This window comes from Dama dama, chromosome 18 (assembly GCF_033118175.1).
Source record: "Dama dama isolate Ldn47 chromosome 18, ASM3311817v1, whole genome shotgun sequence".
Taxonomy (NCBI): domain Eukaryota; kingdom Metazoa; phylum Chordata; class Mammalia; order Artiodactyla; family Cervidae; genus Dama; species Dama dama.
The window spans coordinates 5,590,709-5,607,259 of NC_083698.1; the positions used below are offsets into that span (position 1 = coordinate 5,590,709).

General features: G+C 35.5%; 1 protein-coding gene across 3 annotated transcripts in view; it reads left to right on the forward strand.

Moving 5' to 3' along the window:
- ZPBP (zona pellucida binding protein) overlaps window positions 1-16,551 on the forward strand; it is a 112,720-nt gene that overhangs the window by 39,408 nt on the left and 56,761 nt on the right. For all 3 annotated transcript variants that reach the window (XR_009696610.1, XM_061164842.1, XM_061164843.1), the window contains exon 6: window positions 15,178-15,254. Coding sequence is in view for 2 of the 3 variants with exons in the window: in XM_061164842.1 (XP_061020825.1) it covers window positions 15,178-15,254 (77 nt within the window). In the remaining variant the exon portion in view is untranslated. The remainder of the gene's footprint in view (window positions 1-15,177; window positions 15,255-16,551) is intronic.

Genomic DNA, 16,551 nt, shown 5'->3' on the forward strand with positions numbered 1-16,551 from the left:
GGTTGTCCATTTTATTGGTAAATAATTGTGTGTAATAGTCTGTTATGATTCTTTGTATTTCTGCATTGTCATAACCATCCCTTTTTAATTTTTAATTTTATTGACTTGAGTCTTCTCCCTTTTTCTTGATGAGTCTAATGGTTTGTAAATTTTATTTATCTTCTCAAAGAATCAATTTTTAGCTTCATTGATCTTTGCTATTGTCTCTGTCATTTGTTTTTCATTCCTTTCTGCTCTGATCTTTATGATTTCTTTCCTTCTTCTAACTTAAAGGTATTTAAAAATTCTTTTTCTAATTGCTTTAGGGGTAAGATTAAGTTGTTTATATGATGCTTTTCTTGTTTCTTGAGGTAGGCTTGTATTGCTATGAACTTCCCTCTTAGCATTTGCATCCCATAGGTTTTGAGTTGTGTTTTATTTGTCATTTGTTTCTAGGTATTTTTATTTTTTAATTTTCTCTTTGATTTCTTCAGTGACCTCTTGGTTATTCAGAAGCGTTTTATTTAGCCTCCATGTGTTTGTATTTTTTACAGTTCTCTTCTTGTATTTCATATCTAATTTTATAGCATTGTGCTCAGAAAAAATTGCTCGAATCAATTCTTTTTTTTAATTTACTAAGGCTTGATTACTAACCTAAGATGTGATCTATCCTGGGAAATGTTCCAGGTGCACTTGAGAAAAAATGAATTCCATTGTTTTTGGATGAAATATCCTGGAGATATCAATTAGGTCCATCTGGTCCAATGTGTCATTTAAGGCTTGTATTTATTTTTAATTTTTATCTGGATTATATGTCCATTGGTGTGAGTGGGGTGTGTTAAAGTCCTCCACTATTATTGTGTTACAGTCAATTTCCCTTTTTATATTTGTTTGCATTTGCCTTGTATATTGAGGTACTCCTATGCTGAGTGCATATATATTTATAATTTTGTTATCTTCTTCTTGGATTGATTGCTTGATCATTATGCCATGCCCTTGTCTCCAGTAATGGTCTTTAAAGTCTGTTTTATCTGAGTATTGCTACACCCACTTTCTTTTGATTTCCATTTGCATGGAATATTTTTTTCCAGCCACTCTCTTTCAGTCTGTATGTGCCCCTGCAAACAAAAAAAAGAATGGACAAACACTCAAGACATATGGTGAAAGCAACACACCCAGACAGGAACAGCCAAAGAAATGCTCACAGAGAGAACAGAAAAGAGAAAAAAGATTTAAAAAGAGTGAAAACAGAAACCAAAAATGAAGAGAGAAGTCAATCCAATAAACAAACTTAGAAGTGAAAACAAATACTGAAAACTAGACTGGCAAACTACAAAACCAAAATCATGGATAAAAATGCAATATGATGAAAGAGTATTGAAAAATTAGATGAAAATAAAATAAATTTATTTAAAAATAAAAGCAATTTTAAAAGGAACAAGTAAAAAAATAAAAAAATTAAAGGAATAACAGAAAAAGAACAATAATAGAACAATACCAAAAAAGACCCAAAATATATATGTAGAGATAGTGGTAGTAAGAAGAATATCCTCCTTTGTTCTTCATTGTTCTCGCTATACGGTGACCTCCAGCCAATCTCCCTATTCAGAAAATCCTCTGATATTTCTAGGAAGATCTCTGGGCCTGCTCTTGGCCTTATGGTTCAGCTCATACTGAGATCTGGCCTTATCCAGCTTGTACTTGCTACCGAAGTGCACAGTTACCCCAAAGTTCACAGTCTCAAGCAAATTGCAGGGATTTAATCTACTGCACCTCAGCTGTAGGAGCCAGTTCCCATCCTCTTCCCTGGTCACACATCCCATGGTGGTCTGTTTTGGTTTTAGCCCTGCCTCTGCTTGTAGGCTTCCCTTCAGTGTCTGTCCCCCTCCCAGATAAGAGTAAGAGACAGCAGTGGCTTATTAGGGCTCACTTGCTTAGTCAGGCTGGGGAGAGGGAGAGGGGTGGTAGACACAGTCGGGGTGTGTGGGGAGTGCCTGCTTCGGCTGAGGCCTGTGGGAAGCTGCCACAGTCTGAGGCAGGTTTTGCACTCCCCCAGGTGTTGATCTTGGATTGTGGGTCTCTCAGCAGAGTCAGGCTGCCTAGGCTCCCAGGAAAGGGTGGACAGTGACTTAACTCCTGCCCACAACCTGGTGGCAGTCTCTTGGGTCGGGACTAGAGCAGCATCTTGCCCCGTGCCTCTGGCATTCACGCAGGCTTTGGCAGAGCCAAGCAGCCTGTGTTCTCCCCTCTGGGACCGCAGATTGCAGTTGTGGTTAGTTCTGCCTAGGGTGGTGGCCGGCCAGCATACCTACCTCTGGGGCCCCGAGCCTCGGCTTGTCCCAGCTCTGGCACTTGTGAAGGCTGTGTCCTGCAGACTCTGTGCGTGTGGGGCCAGAGAGGCCCCGCAGCAGTACTCACCTGCCTCCCTGGTTTTCCTCAGCTCTGTCGTACTGGCCTCCTCACAGTACCTTATGGCAGTCAGCCCCAGGCTTCTCCCTGGGGTCTGGCCCGTGACGTCTTAGTCTAGCGCCCGGAACCCGCTTGCCGCAGCAGGCACGGAAGCAAGCGTTTCAGGCTGCGGATCGCTGGTGGCACTGACTTCCTGAGCACATGCTGCTGTTCTCCGCTCTGAGGGTGCAGAGCTCCCCGCTTTCTCTGCTTGAGAGGGGCTCCTGAGTGTGCGGAAATTTTTCCCCCTTCACAGCTGCCTTCCCAAGATGCAGATCCCATCCCAGGCTCTTATGTCTCTCTTTCTCTTTTTTTTTCTTACATCTTTTGCCCTTCTTCCTCCTGTGGAGGTTAGCTTGCCTTTTTGGAAGTCTAGGGTCTTCTGCCAGCACTTAATAGGTGTTCTGTAGGAGCTGTTCCAGAGGTATTTTTGATGTGTTCGTGGGCAGGTGATCTTCATGTCTTATTCCTCCACCATCTTGTAAGTCCCCTAATAGCTTTTGGAAAACCAGAAAGTGGGCTTGAACCCATTAGAGAAAACAGATGGTGTTCACAGCGGGCTTGATTTGCATTTCTCTTATGAATAATGATGTTGAGCATCTTTTCATGTGCTTATGGAAATACATTTGTATATCTTTTTTGGAAAAAAGTCTATTCAGGTCCTTTGAATTAAAGAATAACAATAAAAATTTTCAATTTTTCCTTATTTTTATTGATTTATAATTGACATAACAATATGTAAGTTTAGAGGATTTGATGTATGTATACATTGCAAAATGCTTACTATAATATATACTATAATAAGGTTAAGCACATTGATCATCACACATAGTTACCATTTATTTATTTCTGCAGTAATGAACTTTAAAAATCTACTCTTTTAGCAACATTCAAATATACAATACAGTATTATTCCCTGGTGGCTCAGTTGGTAAAGAATCTGCCTGCAGTTCAGGAGACTCAGGTTCCATCCCTGGGTTGAGAAGATACCTTGGAGAAGGAAATGGCAATCCACTCTGGTATTCTTGCCTGGGAAAGCCCATGGACAGAGGAGCCTGTCGTTCTATAGTCCATGGAGTTGCAAGAGAAGGACAGGACTTAGCGACTAAACCACCACTGTTATTAACTCTAATCACTGTGCTCTGTGTCAGGGGTTCCCCACCCCAAACCCCTTGGCTTGTTAGGAGACAGTCTACACAGCAGAAAGTGAGTGGTGGGTGAGTGAGGAAGCTTCATCAGCTGCTCTCCATCCCTCACATTACCACCGGAACCATCCTCACCTGCATCTGTGGAAGAATTGTCTTCCACAAAACTGGTCCCTTGTGCCAAAAAGGTGGGGGTAGGGTACTTTACATCACATCCCTGAACTTGTTTGCATTCTTTGTCCTCTTCCATTCGTTTCCCTCATCCTCCGCCCCTGGCAATCACCATGTGTTCTCTTTTTCTAAGTTCAGTTTTTTGCAGGTTCTACGTGTGAAATCGTATAGGATTTGTCTTTCTCTGTCTGACTTGTTTCACAAATGCCGTTAAGTTTTATCTATGTTGTTACACATGACAGAAAGTCCTTCATTTTTCATGATTGAATAACATTCCTGTTTTATGTGTGCACCACATTTTGTTTATCCATTCATCTGTTGATGTGCTCCCAGGTGGTTTCTCTGCCTTAAGTGTGGTAAACAATGCTGCAGTGAACAGGAGAGTACAGATAGCTACAAGATAGTGATTTCATTTCCTTCAGACATGTATCAGATTATATCCAGAACTGGAATTTCTGGATCATATGGTAGTTCTTTTTTTTTTTTTTTTAAATTTTTGAAGACCCTCCTTACTATTTTCCTTAGTAATTATACAAATTTATATTCCCACTAATGGTGTACAAGAATTCCCTTTTCTCCACATCCTTGCCAACACTTATCTCTTAGATAATAATCATTCTAACAGGTTTGGGTAATCTGTCATGGCTTTGACTTTCATTTCCCTGATGATTTGTGATTTTGAGCACCTTTTCACTTAGCTGTTGGCCATTTGAATCCCTTCTTAGAAAAAATTGTTCAGGTTGTTTTCAATTTTTAATTGGGTTATCATTATTATTATTATTATTTGCTTTTGAAATGTATGAGTTTCCTATATATTTTGAATATTCTTGTCTTACCAAATGTATGGGATTATCAGATATTTTATACAATTCTCTAGGTTATTTTTTCAGTTTGTTGATTGTTTCTTTTGCTCTGAAGAAGCCTTTTTTAGTTGTATGTAGTCTCATTTGTGTATTTTTTTCATTGCTTTGATTTGTTGTCATATTCATAAAGTCATTTCTAACACCACTGTTGAGGAACTTTTCCCCTGTGTTTTCTCCTAGGAGTTTTATGGTTTAGGTTTACATTTAAGTCTTTAATCCTTTTTGAGCTAATTATTGTGAGTGGTATAAGATAGGAGTATAGTTTCATTCTTTTGCATGTGAATATCCAGTTTTTCCAGTATTGTTTGTTGTGTAGAGTACCTGTTCTCAGCTAAGTGTTCTTGACTTTCTTGTCAAATATTAGTTGACCTTACATGCATAGGTTTATTTCCTGAACCGTCAGTTCTGTTCCATGGGACTGTGTGTCCGTTTTTATGCCACTACCATATTGTTTTGACAACTACACCTTTGTAGTATAATTTGAAATTAGAAGTGTGATACTTCCAGCTTTGTGTTTCTTAGGACTGCATTAGTTATTTGGGGTGTTTTGTGATTCTATACAAATTTCAGAATTTTTTTCTATTTCTGTTAAAAAATACATTGGAATTTTTGTAGAGATTGCATTGAATCCATAGATTGCTTTGAGTTGTATCGCTGTACTAACAATATTAATTCCATTCAATTTATGAACGTAAGATAGCCTTACTTATTTGTGTCTTCTTCAGTGTCCTTCGTCATTGTCTTACAGTTTCCATTGCATGGATCTTTTGCCTCCTTGTTTAAATTTAATCCTACATTTTTTTTTATGTTATTGTAAATAGGATTGTTTTCTTTATTTCTTTTCAGATAATTTGTTATTAAATAGAAATTATACAAATTTTGGGTATTAATTTTACATCCTGAAATGTATACAGATTCTTTTTAAATTTTATTCTCCCTCCACCCTCCTCATGCATGTGTGCTCAGTCATGTAACCCCATGGACTGCAGCCCGCTATGCTCCTCTGTCCATGGACTTTTCCAGGCAAGACTACTGGAGTGGGTTGCCATACTGGGTTGCCATTTTCTTCTCCCCAAATTCTCTTAAAAAGTATAACAGTTTTTGGTGCAGTCTTTAGTCATATGCAGACAAAGCCAGTTTCACTTCTTGTTTGATTCAGGTGTCTTTTATTTGCCGTGCCTAACTAGGAGTTGGTGATGGACAGGGAGGCCCGGCGTGCTGTGATTCATGGGGTCGCAAAGAGTTGGACACGACTGAGCGACTGACCTGAACTGAACTGAACTAGCTAGGACTTCCAGTTCTGTTATTATAGGGATAATGACAATGGGCATCCTTTTCTTGTTCCTATTCTTGGTTTTTGAAGAAAATCTTTCAACCTTTCATGTTGAGCATGATGTTAGCTGTGGACTTGCTATACGTGGCCATTATTATGTTGAGGTATATTCCTTCTGTATCCAATTTTGAGATTTTTTTTTATTTTGAATAGATGTTGGATTTCGTCAGATACATTCTTGCATATATTGAGATGACCATATTTTAATTTTTTCATTCTGTTAATGTAATGAATCACATTTATTTATTTACACATGTTGAAACTTCTTGCATCTCAGAGATGAATTGCACTTGCTCATGTTATTTGATGCTTTTAACCTGCTATTCATTTTGGCTTGGTACTATTTTGTTGAGAATTTTTCCATCTATATTCATCGTGAATATTGGTCTGTAGGTTTTTTTTTTTTCTGTTAGTGTGCTTATCTGGATTTGGTATCAGGCCTTGTAAAATCATTTAAGCATGTGACCTCCTCTTCAATTTTTGGAAGTTTGGTAAAGATTAACATTAGTTTTTCAAATATTTGATGCAATTCCCCAGTGAAGCCATCTGGTTCTGGAGTTTTGGGGTGGGGTGGGGGGTTTGGTTACTGATTCTATCTCTAATTACTATTGATCTGTCAAAAATTTTCTGTTTATTTATGATTCAGTCTTGGTAGATTTCAGTTTCTGGGAATTTACCAGTTTCTTCTAAGTTGTTCAGTTTTAAGTGTGTAGTTACTCATAGAAGTCTCTTCGGCTCCTTTGTATTTCTATGGTATCGGAGTAATGTCTCCTCTTTAATTTATAATTTCACTTAATTGGGTCCTCCTTTATTTCTTATTCTAGCTAAACATTGTCAGTTTTGCTAATCTTTTCAAAAACCAAGTTTTGGTTTTGTTAATCATATCTATTTTTCTATCTCTATTTCATTTATTTCTGCTCTAATCTATCATCTCCTTTCTTTTAATAATGTTGGCCTTAGTGAGATTTTCTTTTTCTTTAGTTCTTTGAGGTATATTAGGTTTTTTATTTGAGTTCATTTTGCTTTATGTGTACTCAATTTGTTTCTTTCAAAGAATTTTGAAGTTTGCTTCAGATTCATTTTGAGTTAATTTTTGTATATGCTGTGAAATATAGGTCCAACCTCATACATTTGAATGTGGATGTACAGTTGTCCCAATACCAATTTTGAAGAGACTTTTTTTCTCATTAAATTGTCATGGTACCCTTGTTGAAAGTTATTTAGCCACAGATATGTGGGTTTATTTCTGGACTCTGCCTGTCCTTGTGCCAGTACCACACTCTTTTAATCATAACATTTTGATAGAGGCTTTGTTGTAGTAATATTTGAAATTGGGACGTGGCAGTCCTTACATTTTGTCTTTCCTTTTCAACAGTGTTTTGGCTATTTGAAGTCAGTTGCAGTTCCATATATTTTTTCACACTTTCTTTTCCATTCCTGCCAAACAAGGCCATTGGGTTGAGATAGGGATTTTGGTAGGCATCGTGATAGATATTGACTCTATAGATGTCTTTGAGCAGTATTACTTGCATAACAATATTGTCTTTGAGTCCATGAACACAGGATATCTTTGCATTTGTTTAGAACTTTGTCTTAGTCTGTTGGGCTGCTGTAACAAATACCATAAACCAGGTAGCTTATAAACAATGGAAATTTATTTTTCACATTTCTGGAAGCTGTAATTCTGAGGTCACAGTGCCACCATGTTTGGCAGGAACCCTCTTGAGAGTTACAGATTTTCATTATGTCCTCACATATTAGAACATCTAATGATTTCATTGAGGCTCTATTCTTATGACTTAAGCACCTCCTACAAACTCTGTCTCTTAATACCATCATGATGTACATTAGGATTTTTAACAAGTGAATGGGAGAGGACATAAAATGTTTAAACCATAGCAGACTTCTTTAATTTCTATCAGCGATGCTTTATACTGTTCAGTGTATAAATCCTGCCCCTTTTGATAAAGTTATTGCTATGTGTGTTTATTGCTTTGAAGCTATTCAAGTGCAATAATTTTCTTTTTTACATTGCTCATCACTAGTGTATAGAAATTTATTTATTTATTTTTAATGAATCTTGTATCTTGGTTTAATTAATTAATCATGTCCCACCACTCCAGTGATTGGGTCCAGGATGTTCTTTATTGGAAGATCATCAGTTACTGATTTGATCTCTTTGTTATATGACTGCTCATATTTTGTTTCTTCTTGAGTCAGTTTAGATAATTTATATTTTCATCTGTTTCATCTAGGTTATCTCTTAATAATTTTTGGCATACAAATGTGCATAATATTCTTACAATCCTTTTTTATTTATGAAAGGTAGATAATAATGTCTTCTACTTTCATTTCTTGTTTTTTCTTTGTCTAGGTGTTTGTCAATTTTGTTGATCTTTTCAAAGAACCAATTTTCATTTTCTTTTTTTTTCTATGCTCTATTTTATTTAAATCTCATCTCTGTTCTTTCTTCAGCTCGTTTTGATTTCATTTATTTTCTCTGCTCATTTCTTATTTTTAGTTTTATTCATTTCTATTCTAATTTTTATATTTTCCTTCTTCTGTTTTCTCCTGTTGAAGTTGTCCTTTTTTATTTTCCTAAAAGTAGAAGCTTTAAGTATTGATTTTGTTTTTCTTCTTTTCTAATTTTTTATTTGGCACTAAGTTTTTCTCTAAACACTGCTTTTACTGAATCCTGAAAATTTTGGTAAGTGGTATTTTCGCTTTCATTTACTTCAAAATATTTTCAAATTTCTCTTGAGATGTCTTTACTTGTGTGTTACATAGTAGTCTGTTATTTAATGTCCATTTGTTTTGGGACATTCCAGGTATCTTTCTGTTGGATTTCTAGTTTAATTCATTATAGTCTGAGAGCATACATTATATAATTTCTACTTTTAAAAAATCTTCAAAGTATCTTTAAAGGCCCAGAATGTGGTATGCCATGGTGAATGTTCCATGTGAGCTTAAGAAGAACTTTTATAGCTGGATGGAATATTCTGTAATTATCAGTTGGGTCCAGTTGATTGATTGTGCTCTTCAGGTCAACTGTGTCCTTACTGATTTTTTTTGCTTTTTAGAGTTGTCAGTTACTGATACATATTGATGTTTCTATGCATATTTGTGGGTTGTTCTTTCTCCTTATAGTTCTATCAGTTTTTATCTCATGAATATACACAATGTGTTTTAGGCTCATATACATTAAAGCCTGTTATGTCTTCTTGGAAAATTGACTCCTTTACCGTTATATAATGACATATTTCTGTGATAATTTTTCTATCCCTGATGTCTCTTTTGTCAAAAGTAAATATTGCTGTTCCAGCTTTCTTTTGATTTGTGTTAGCATGATATATTTTTCTACACCTCTTTACTTTTAGTCTATCATTGTCTCTGTGTATAAAGCAGGTCTCTTGTAGACAAGATATAATTAGGTCTTTAAAAAATTCATTCTGACAGTCTGTGATTGGTGATTTTAAACCATTGACTTAAAAATATTTATTGATGGAGTGGGATTAACATTTACCACATTCATTACTGTTCTGTATTTGTTGCCCATTTGTTTCTTTTTTGTCTTTTTCTGCCTTTTCTCGTTTTGATTAAGCATTTATATGATTCCATTTGTTTCTCTTAGCATATCAATTATAATTTATTTTTACTGTAGGTGGTTGCCCTATAGTTTGCTGTAAACTTTTACAACTAATACAAGTCTACTTTCAAATAATGCTGTACCATTTCATGGGTAATACAATAACTTTTAAGGCTTCCCTTGTAGCTCAGTTGGTAAAGAATCTGCCTGCAGTGCAGCAGACCTGGGTTCAATTCCTGGGTCAGGAAAATCCCCTGGAGAAGGAAATGGCAACCCACTTCAGTATTCTTACCTCGAGAATCCCATGGAGAGAGGAGCCTGGCAGACTACTGTCCATGGGGTCGCAGGAGTCAGACATGACTTAGTGACTAAACCACCACCACAGTCACTTTGCAAAGTTTGTCCTCTCTTCCCTTATAAAAATGTAGTAATTTGTTTTACTCATCCATAAATTTTAGTCAGTTAGTACATTGTTTACATTATTATTTTGAACAAGCTATTGTCAAATCAATTAAAAATAAGAAAAATATATTTATATTACCTTCTTTTATTCCTTTTCTTATGTGCTTCCTATATTTTATTTATTTTTAAAAAATTATTTTAGTTCGTTATTATTATGATTATCACTGCTGTGTTGGGTCCTCTCGGCTGTGCACAGGCCTCCTCTCGTTGCAGAATTCAGAATGGGGTGCTTTTCTCTGTGGCGGTTTCCATGCTGCAGAGCGCAGGCTGTCGGTGCATGGCTTCTGCAGTTGTGGCCTGCAGCCTCTGGCTGTGGTGCTCCAAGGCGTGTGAAATCTTCTCAGAGCAGAGACTGAACCCATGCTCCCTGTGTTGGAAGCATGGAGTCTTAACCATGTACCTCCAGGGAAGGTCTGAGTTTTAGGCACATATTACTTTTCTTCTTTATGAAGAACTTCTTTTAATGTTTCTTGCAAGGCTGGGTTTCTGGTGACAATTTTTGTTTTTCTGAGAAAGTCTTTGTTTTTAACTTCAGTTTTAAAGAATAATTTCATGGAATTCAGTATTTTAGTTTGGTGGCCTTTTTCTCCCCCCTTTCAATACTGTGTTTAAAACCATTCACACTATTCTCTTCTTGTTTGCGTGGTTTCCGAAGAGAAGTCTGATTTAATTCTTTTATTTATTTATTTTTTCATTTTCTTATTGTGGTACAATACATATAACATAAAATTAATCTTAACCATTTCAGGTATATAGTTAAATTGTACTAAATTCATTCATGCCTATCTGTTTTCATTATTTGTTTCCAAAACACTTTCAGCTTGGAAAGCTGATATTCTATTTCTATTACACAATAAGCTGCTAATATAACTGCATCCCCTAGCATCTACCATTCTACTATCTTATCTATGTGATTTTAACTAAATTCTCATGTAAGTGGAATCGTACAGTAGTTTTCTTTTTGTTCCTGGCTTATTTTACTTAGCATCGGGTCCTCAGATTTCATCCATGCTGTAACATATGGCAGGATTTCCTTCCTCTTTCAGATCTAATAATATCTCGTTCTGTATATATACATTTTGCTTCTCCAAGGATGCACTGACGGCCACTTGGGTTGTTTTCACAGTTGTGGATAATGCTGCTTATGGGTCAATACATATCTCTTTGAGACCCCACATTCAGTTCTTTTTTTGGATATATACTGAATGGTGTATTTCCTGGGTCATAATAATAATTTTTTTCTTGAGGAACTGCTGCACTGTTTTCTGCAGTAGCTGCAACATTTTACATTCCCACTAACAGTGTATGAGAGTTCCAGTTCACCACATCTTCACCAGCTTGTTATTTTCTTTTGTTTTCATAGTATTCATCCTAATGGGTATGTGATAATGTCTCATTATAGTTTTGATTTGCATATCCCTAGTAATTGGTTTTGTTAAACATTTTTTTCTGAGCTTATGGGCCATTTGTACATCTTATTTGGGGGAATGTCTATTCACGTTCATTGCCCATTTTTAAAATCTGATTGTTTGGTTTTTTGATTTTGAGTTTTAGGAATTCTCCAAATATTCTTTATCTTTATCCCATAGCAGATATGCAATTTGCAAATATTTTCTCACATTCTGTAGGTTGCCTTTTGACAAACTGTGTTTTGATGCACATGATACTTTTTTCAAATTTTTGTCTGTTTTTTCTTTTATTGCTTGTACCCTTGATAACATATCAAAGAAACCATTGCCAAGTCCAGTTAAGCTTTTGCCATAAGTTTTCTTCTAAGAACTTCATAGTTTTAGCTCTTATATTTAGACCGTTAATCCATTTTGAGTTAATTTGTGTATAGGCTATTAGGTAAGGATCCAAAATCATTCTTTTGCATGTGGATATCCAGTTTTCCTAGCACCATTTATTAAAAGACTGTCATTTCCCCACTGAATAGTCTCGACACCTTCTCAGAAATCACTTGACCACTATGTAAGAGCTTATTTCTGTGTTGTCTATTCCATTAGTATATATTTCTGTCTTTATGCCAATAACACACTGTCTTGGTTCCTGCAGCTTTGTAGTAAACTATGAAAATCAGGAATTGTGATTTCTAGCTTTAGTCTTCTTCAGGAGTTTTGGCTATATGAAATCCCCTGTGATTCCACATGAATTTTAAATTGGATTTTTCTGTTTCTGCAAAAAATGTAGTTGGAATTTTGATATTGATTGCACTGAGTCTATAGATTTTGTCTGGTATTGACATTTTAGCAGTATTATATTTTCCAATCTATGAACATCAGATGCATTTGTATTTACTTATATCTTCTTTCACTTTTAACAATGCTTTGCAGTTTTCATGATATAAATCTTTCATCCCCTTGGTTTAGTTAATTCCTAAGTATTTTATTTTATTCTTTTTGATGCTATTATAAATATAATAGTGATTCCATTTGTAATAGCACCAAAAAGGTATTCACTGTAGTGTATAGAAATGCAACTGATTTGCATGTTGACTTTGTATTGTGCAACTTTGCTGCATTTATTTATTCTTACAGTTTTATTTTTGGAAACTTTAAATGTCTACATATGAGATCATATCATCTGTGAATAGAAATAATTTTCCTACTTCTTTTCCAATTTGGATACTTCTTATTTCATTTTCTTGCTACAATACACTGGCTAGAACTTCCATTACTGTCTTGAGATATAATGGCAAATGTGCACCTTCTTGCTTGTTCCTCATTGTAGAGGTAAAGTTTTTAGTCTTTTGCTTATCAGTGTGATGTTTGCTATGGATTTTTATATATGGTTTTATTATGCTCTGTTATTTTCCTCCTATTTATGTCTTTTTTAGCCTTTTTCTTCATGAAATTATATTGATCTTTGTAAAATGCCTTTCCTGCATCAAATGTGATGTTCCTGTGGGTTTTCCCCCTTCACTCTTCATGTGGTATATAACAATGATTAATTTTTTACATTGACCTGTTCTTGAATTCCAGCAATAAATCCAACTTACTAATGGTATATAATCCTGTTAATAAGCACCTGAATTTGATTTGTTAGTCTTTTGTTGAGGAGTTTTGCATCAGTGTTAATTAGGATTATGATCTGTAGTTTTCTGTTCTTACTGTGTCTTTGTCTGGCTTTTGTGTTCAGGTAATGCTGGCCTTTAAAGATGAGTTTAGAAGTGTTATCTCCTCTTCAACTTTTTAGAAATGTTTGAGAGGACTGGTATCAGTTCTTCTTCTGACTGTTGTTAGAATCCACCACTACAGTCATCCAGTGTTGGGTTATTGCTGTGTTATTAATAACCTCTATTTCCAAAGTTATCTTCTTTCTGACTCTTACTGTCCATTATTGTGAGATATTGAAGTCTCCAAATATTACTGTAGACGTGCACTTCTCTTTTGAATTCTGTTAATTTTTACTTCAGAAATGTTCATGGTCTGATATTATATGTAAGTGTTTATAATAGTTACGTATTCTTGCTGTGTTAAATCTTTTATAAATATGTAGTATCTTTATTTGTCTCTTATACTCTTTCTTGATTTTAAGTCTGTTCTCTCTCTCATGAGTATAGCAACTCTTTAAGTGAGACATTATCTAATTGGATTATGTTTTTTATTCATTCTTAAATCTTTATCATTTGATTTGAGAATTTAACCCATTTACTTTTAAATTGATTATTGATAATGCAGGATTTACCTATGCCATTTTGATCCTTTGTTTTTGCTTTTGTTTTTCATTTCCTTCATTATAGTCTTTTTTGTCTAGTTGATTTTTTTGTAGTTAAATGTGAATCTTTCTCATTTCTTTTTGTGTATATTCTGTAGTGATTTTTCTTTGTTCTGTGGGAATTACATTTAACATTCCTAATTTTATAACACTCTAGTGTGAATTACACAAACCTAGCTTCTATATATACTATATGTGAAAAATGTCCTTTAAGAGCTGTAGTCCCACTCTTTTCAGTTGCTGATGACATAGAATTACTATTTTATAAATTGTGTGCCCCAAAATATAAATTAATAATTATGTTAAATGAATTAGTCTCTCAAATTATATAAAACAAATGTGGAGTTACAAACCAAAGTTACAATAATACTAGCTTTTAGACTGTCTTTTTGTTAGGTATATTGGACTCTTAAATTACATATATAAGATTGCTGTATAAATACAATCCAGTCTGAATCCAGTAATGGACTTTGACCCTTGTCCATGAGCTTACCTGTGTTGAGGTCTTTGTCTCTCTTCACACAGCTTCACGTCACTGTCCAGTGCTTTCTCATTTCACCGTAGGACTTTCCTGAGCGGTTCTCGCTGCCAGGTCTAGCAGTCACAAACTCCCTCAGCTCGTCTTACTGACGGAAGTTTTAATTTCTCTCTCACACTTGGAGGGCAGTTTTGTAGCCTATAGAATTCCTTCCTTGCTCTTTCTTTTCTTGTATTTATCACCCTACAACATAAAATGTTTCTCTAATGATTATTGTTTATTGTTTGTATGTATCATTCTTTATTCTAATTTTATGCATTAGAATGTAATTTCCAAAATTCAGGGAGTTTGTAGATTTTGATCACTTATATATTTGAGGCTCCTAGAATAACTCTTAATAAGTAATAGTCTCTTGATAACTACCTACTGAATAAATAGATACACGAATGCACTCAGGTATGAACATGTCCATCCTTTTAGTTACCATGGCTACTACTGTAGTTAAGCCTCTTTCATTTTCCAGTATTATAATGATGTATCTCTTTGTAGAGATTAAGAATTGAGTCAGTCAGATGATATACACAGTATTATATGGGTAGAGTTAAGTAGACTATTGAATGAATAAATACATTTATACATACATATATCCACATATATGGTACAAAAGGTAAAATAAATACATACATACATTATATGGTACAAAAGATAAAATAATTTCATTGTCAAAAATTGTATGAAATGAATTTCTAAATACTATCAAATTGGTTGATTAATTCTTAAGTTTACTGCAATGCTGAGGTTTTCTTAACTTACATAAAACACATTATTACCTTAGATTTTTACTTAAAAAGAGTGATTTAACATTTGGAAAATTGCTTTAGTTTTTACTGGAATAGAAATATTAGACACATGGCCTGTTTTATATTTCAAAAGCCAATTTAAATATTGTGATATAGTACTTTAGAACCATGATAAAATATAATTTATTTTCTCAGTTTCATCTCTAGACACTGAAAAAGGACCCAAGCCATGTGCAGACCATAGTTGTGAATCTTCCAAAAGACTATCTAAGGTATGTTATGTGAGGTGAGAAAAAAGAAAACATGCCCAGTATGTAAGTAAGCATCTTAGCTATTTATAAAACACATCACCACTACCCTCAAAACACATTCTTAGGTAATTCAACAATAACAGTAAAACTTCATCAGTTCAGTTCAGTCGCTCAGTCATGTCCAACTCTTTGTGACCCCATGAACTTGCAGCACACCAGGCCTCCCTGTCCATCACCAACTCCCAGAGTCCACCCAAACCCATGTCCATTGAGTTGGTGATGCCACCCAACCATCTCATCCTCTGTTGTCCCCTTCTCCTCCTGCCCACAATCCCTCCCAGCATCAGGGTCTTTTCCAATGAGTCAGCTCTTCACATCAGGTGGCCAAAGTATTGGAGTTTTAGCTTCAACATCAGTCCTTCCAAAGAACACCCAGGACTGATCTCCTTTAGGATGGACTGGTTGGATCTCCTTGCAGTCCAAGGGACTCTGAAGAGTCTTCTCCAACACCACAGTTCAAAAGCATCAATTTTTTGACGCTGAGCTTTCTTTATAGTCCAACTCTCACATCCATACATGACCCCTGAAAAACCATAGACTTGACTTGACAGAGCTTTGTTGGCAGTAATGTCTCTGCTTTTCAATATGCTGTCTAAGTTGTTCATAACTTTCCTTCCAAGAAGCAAGTGTCTTTTAATTTCATGGCTGCAGTCACCATCTGCAGTGATTTTGGAGCCCCCAAAAATAAAGTCTGACACTGTGTCCACTGTCTCCTCATCTATTTGCCATGAAGTGATGGGACTGGATGCCATGATCTTAGTTTTCTGAATGTTGAGCTTTAAGCCAACTTTTTCAGTCTCCTCTTTCACTTTCATGAAGAGGCTCTTTAGTTCTTCACTTTCTGCCATCAGGGTGGTGTCGTCTGCATATCTGAGGTTACTGATATTTCTCTCGGCCATCTTGGTTCTAGCCTGTGCTTCCTCCACCCCAGCGTTTCTCATGATGTACTCTGCATATAGGTTAAATAAGTAGGGTGACAATATACAGCCTTGATGTACTCCTTTTCCTATTTGGAACCAGTGTGTTGTTCCATGTCCAGTTCTAACTGTTGCTTCCTGACCTGCATACAGATTTCTCAAGAGGCAGGTCTGGTGGTGGTCTGGTATTCCCTATCTTTCAGAATTTTCCACAGTTTATTATGATCCACATAGTCAAAGGTTTTGGCATAGTCAATAAAGCAGAAATAGATGTTTTTCTGGAACTCTCTTGCTTTTTTGATGATCCAGTGGATGTTGGCAATTTGTTCTCTGGTTCCTCT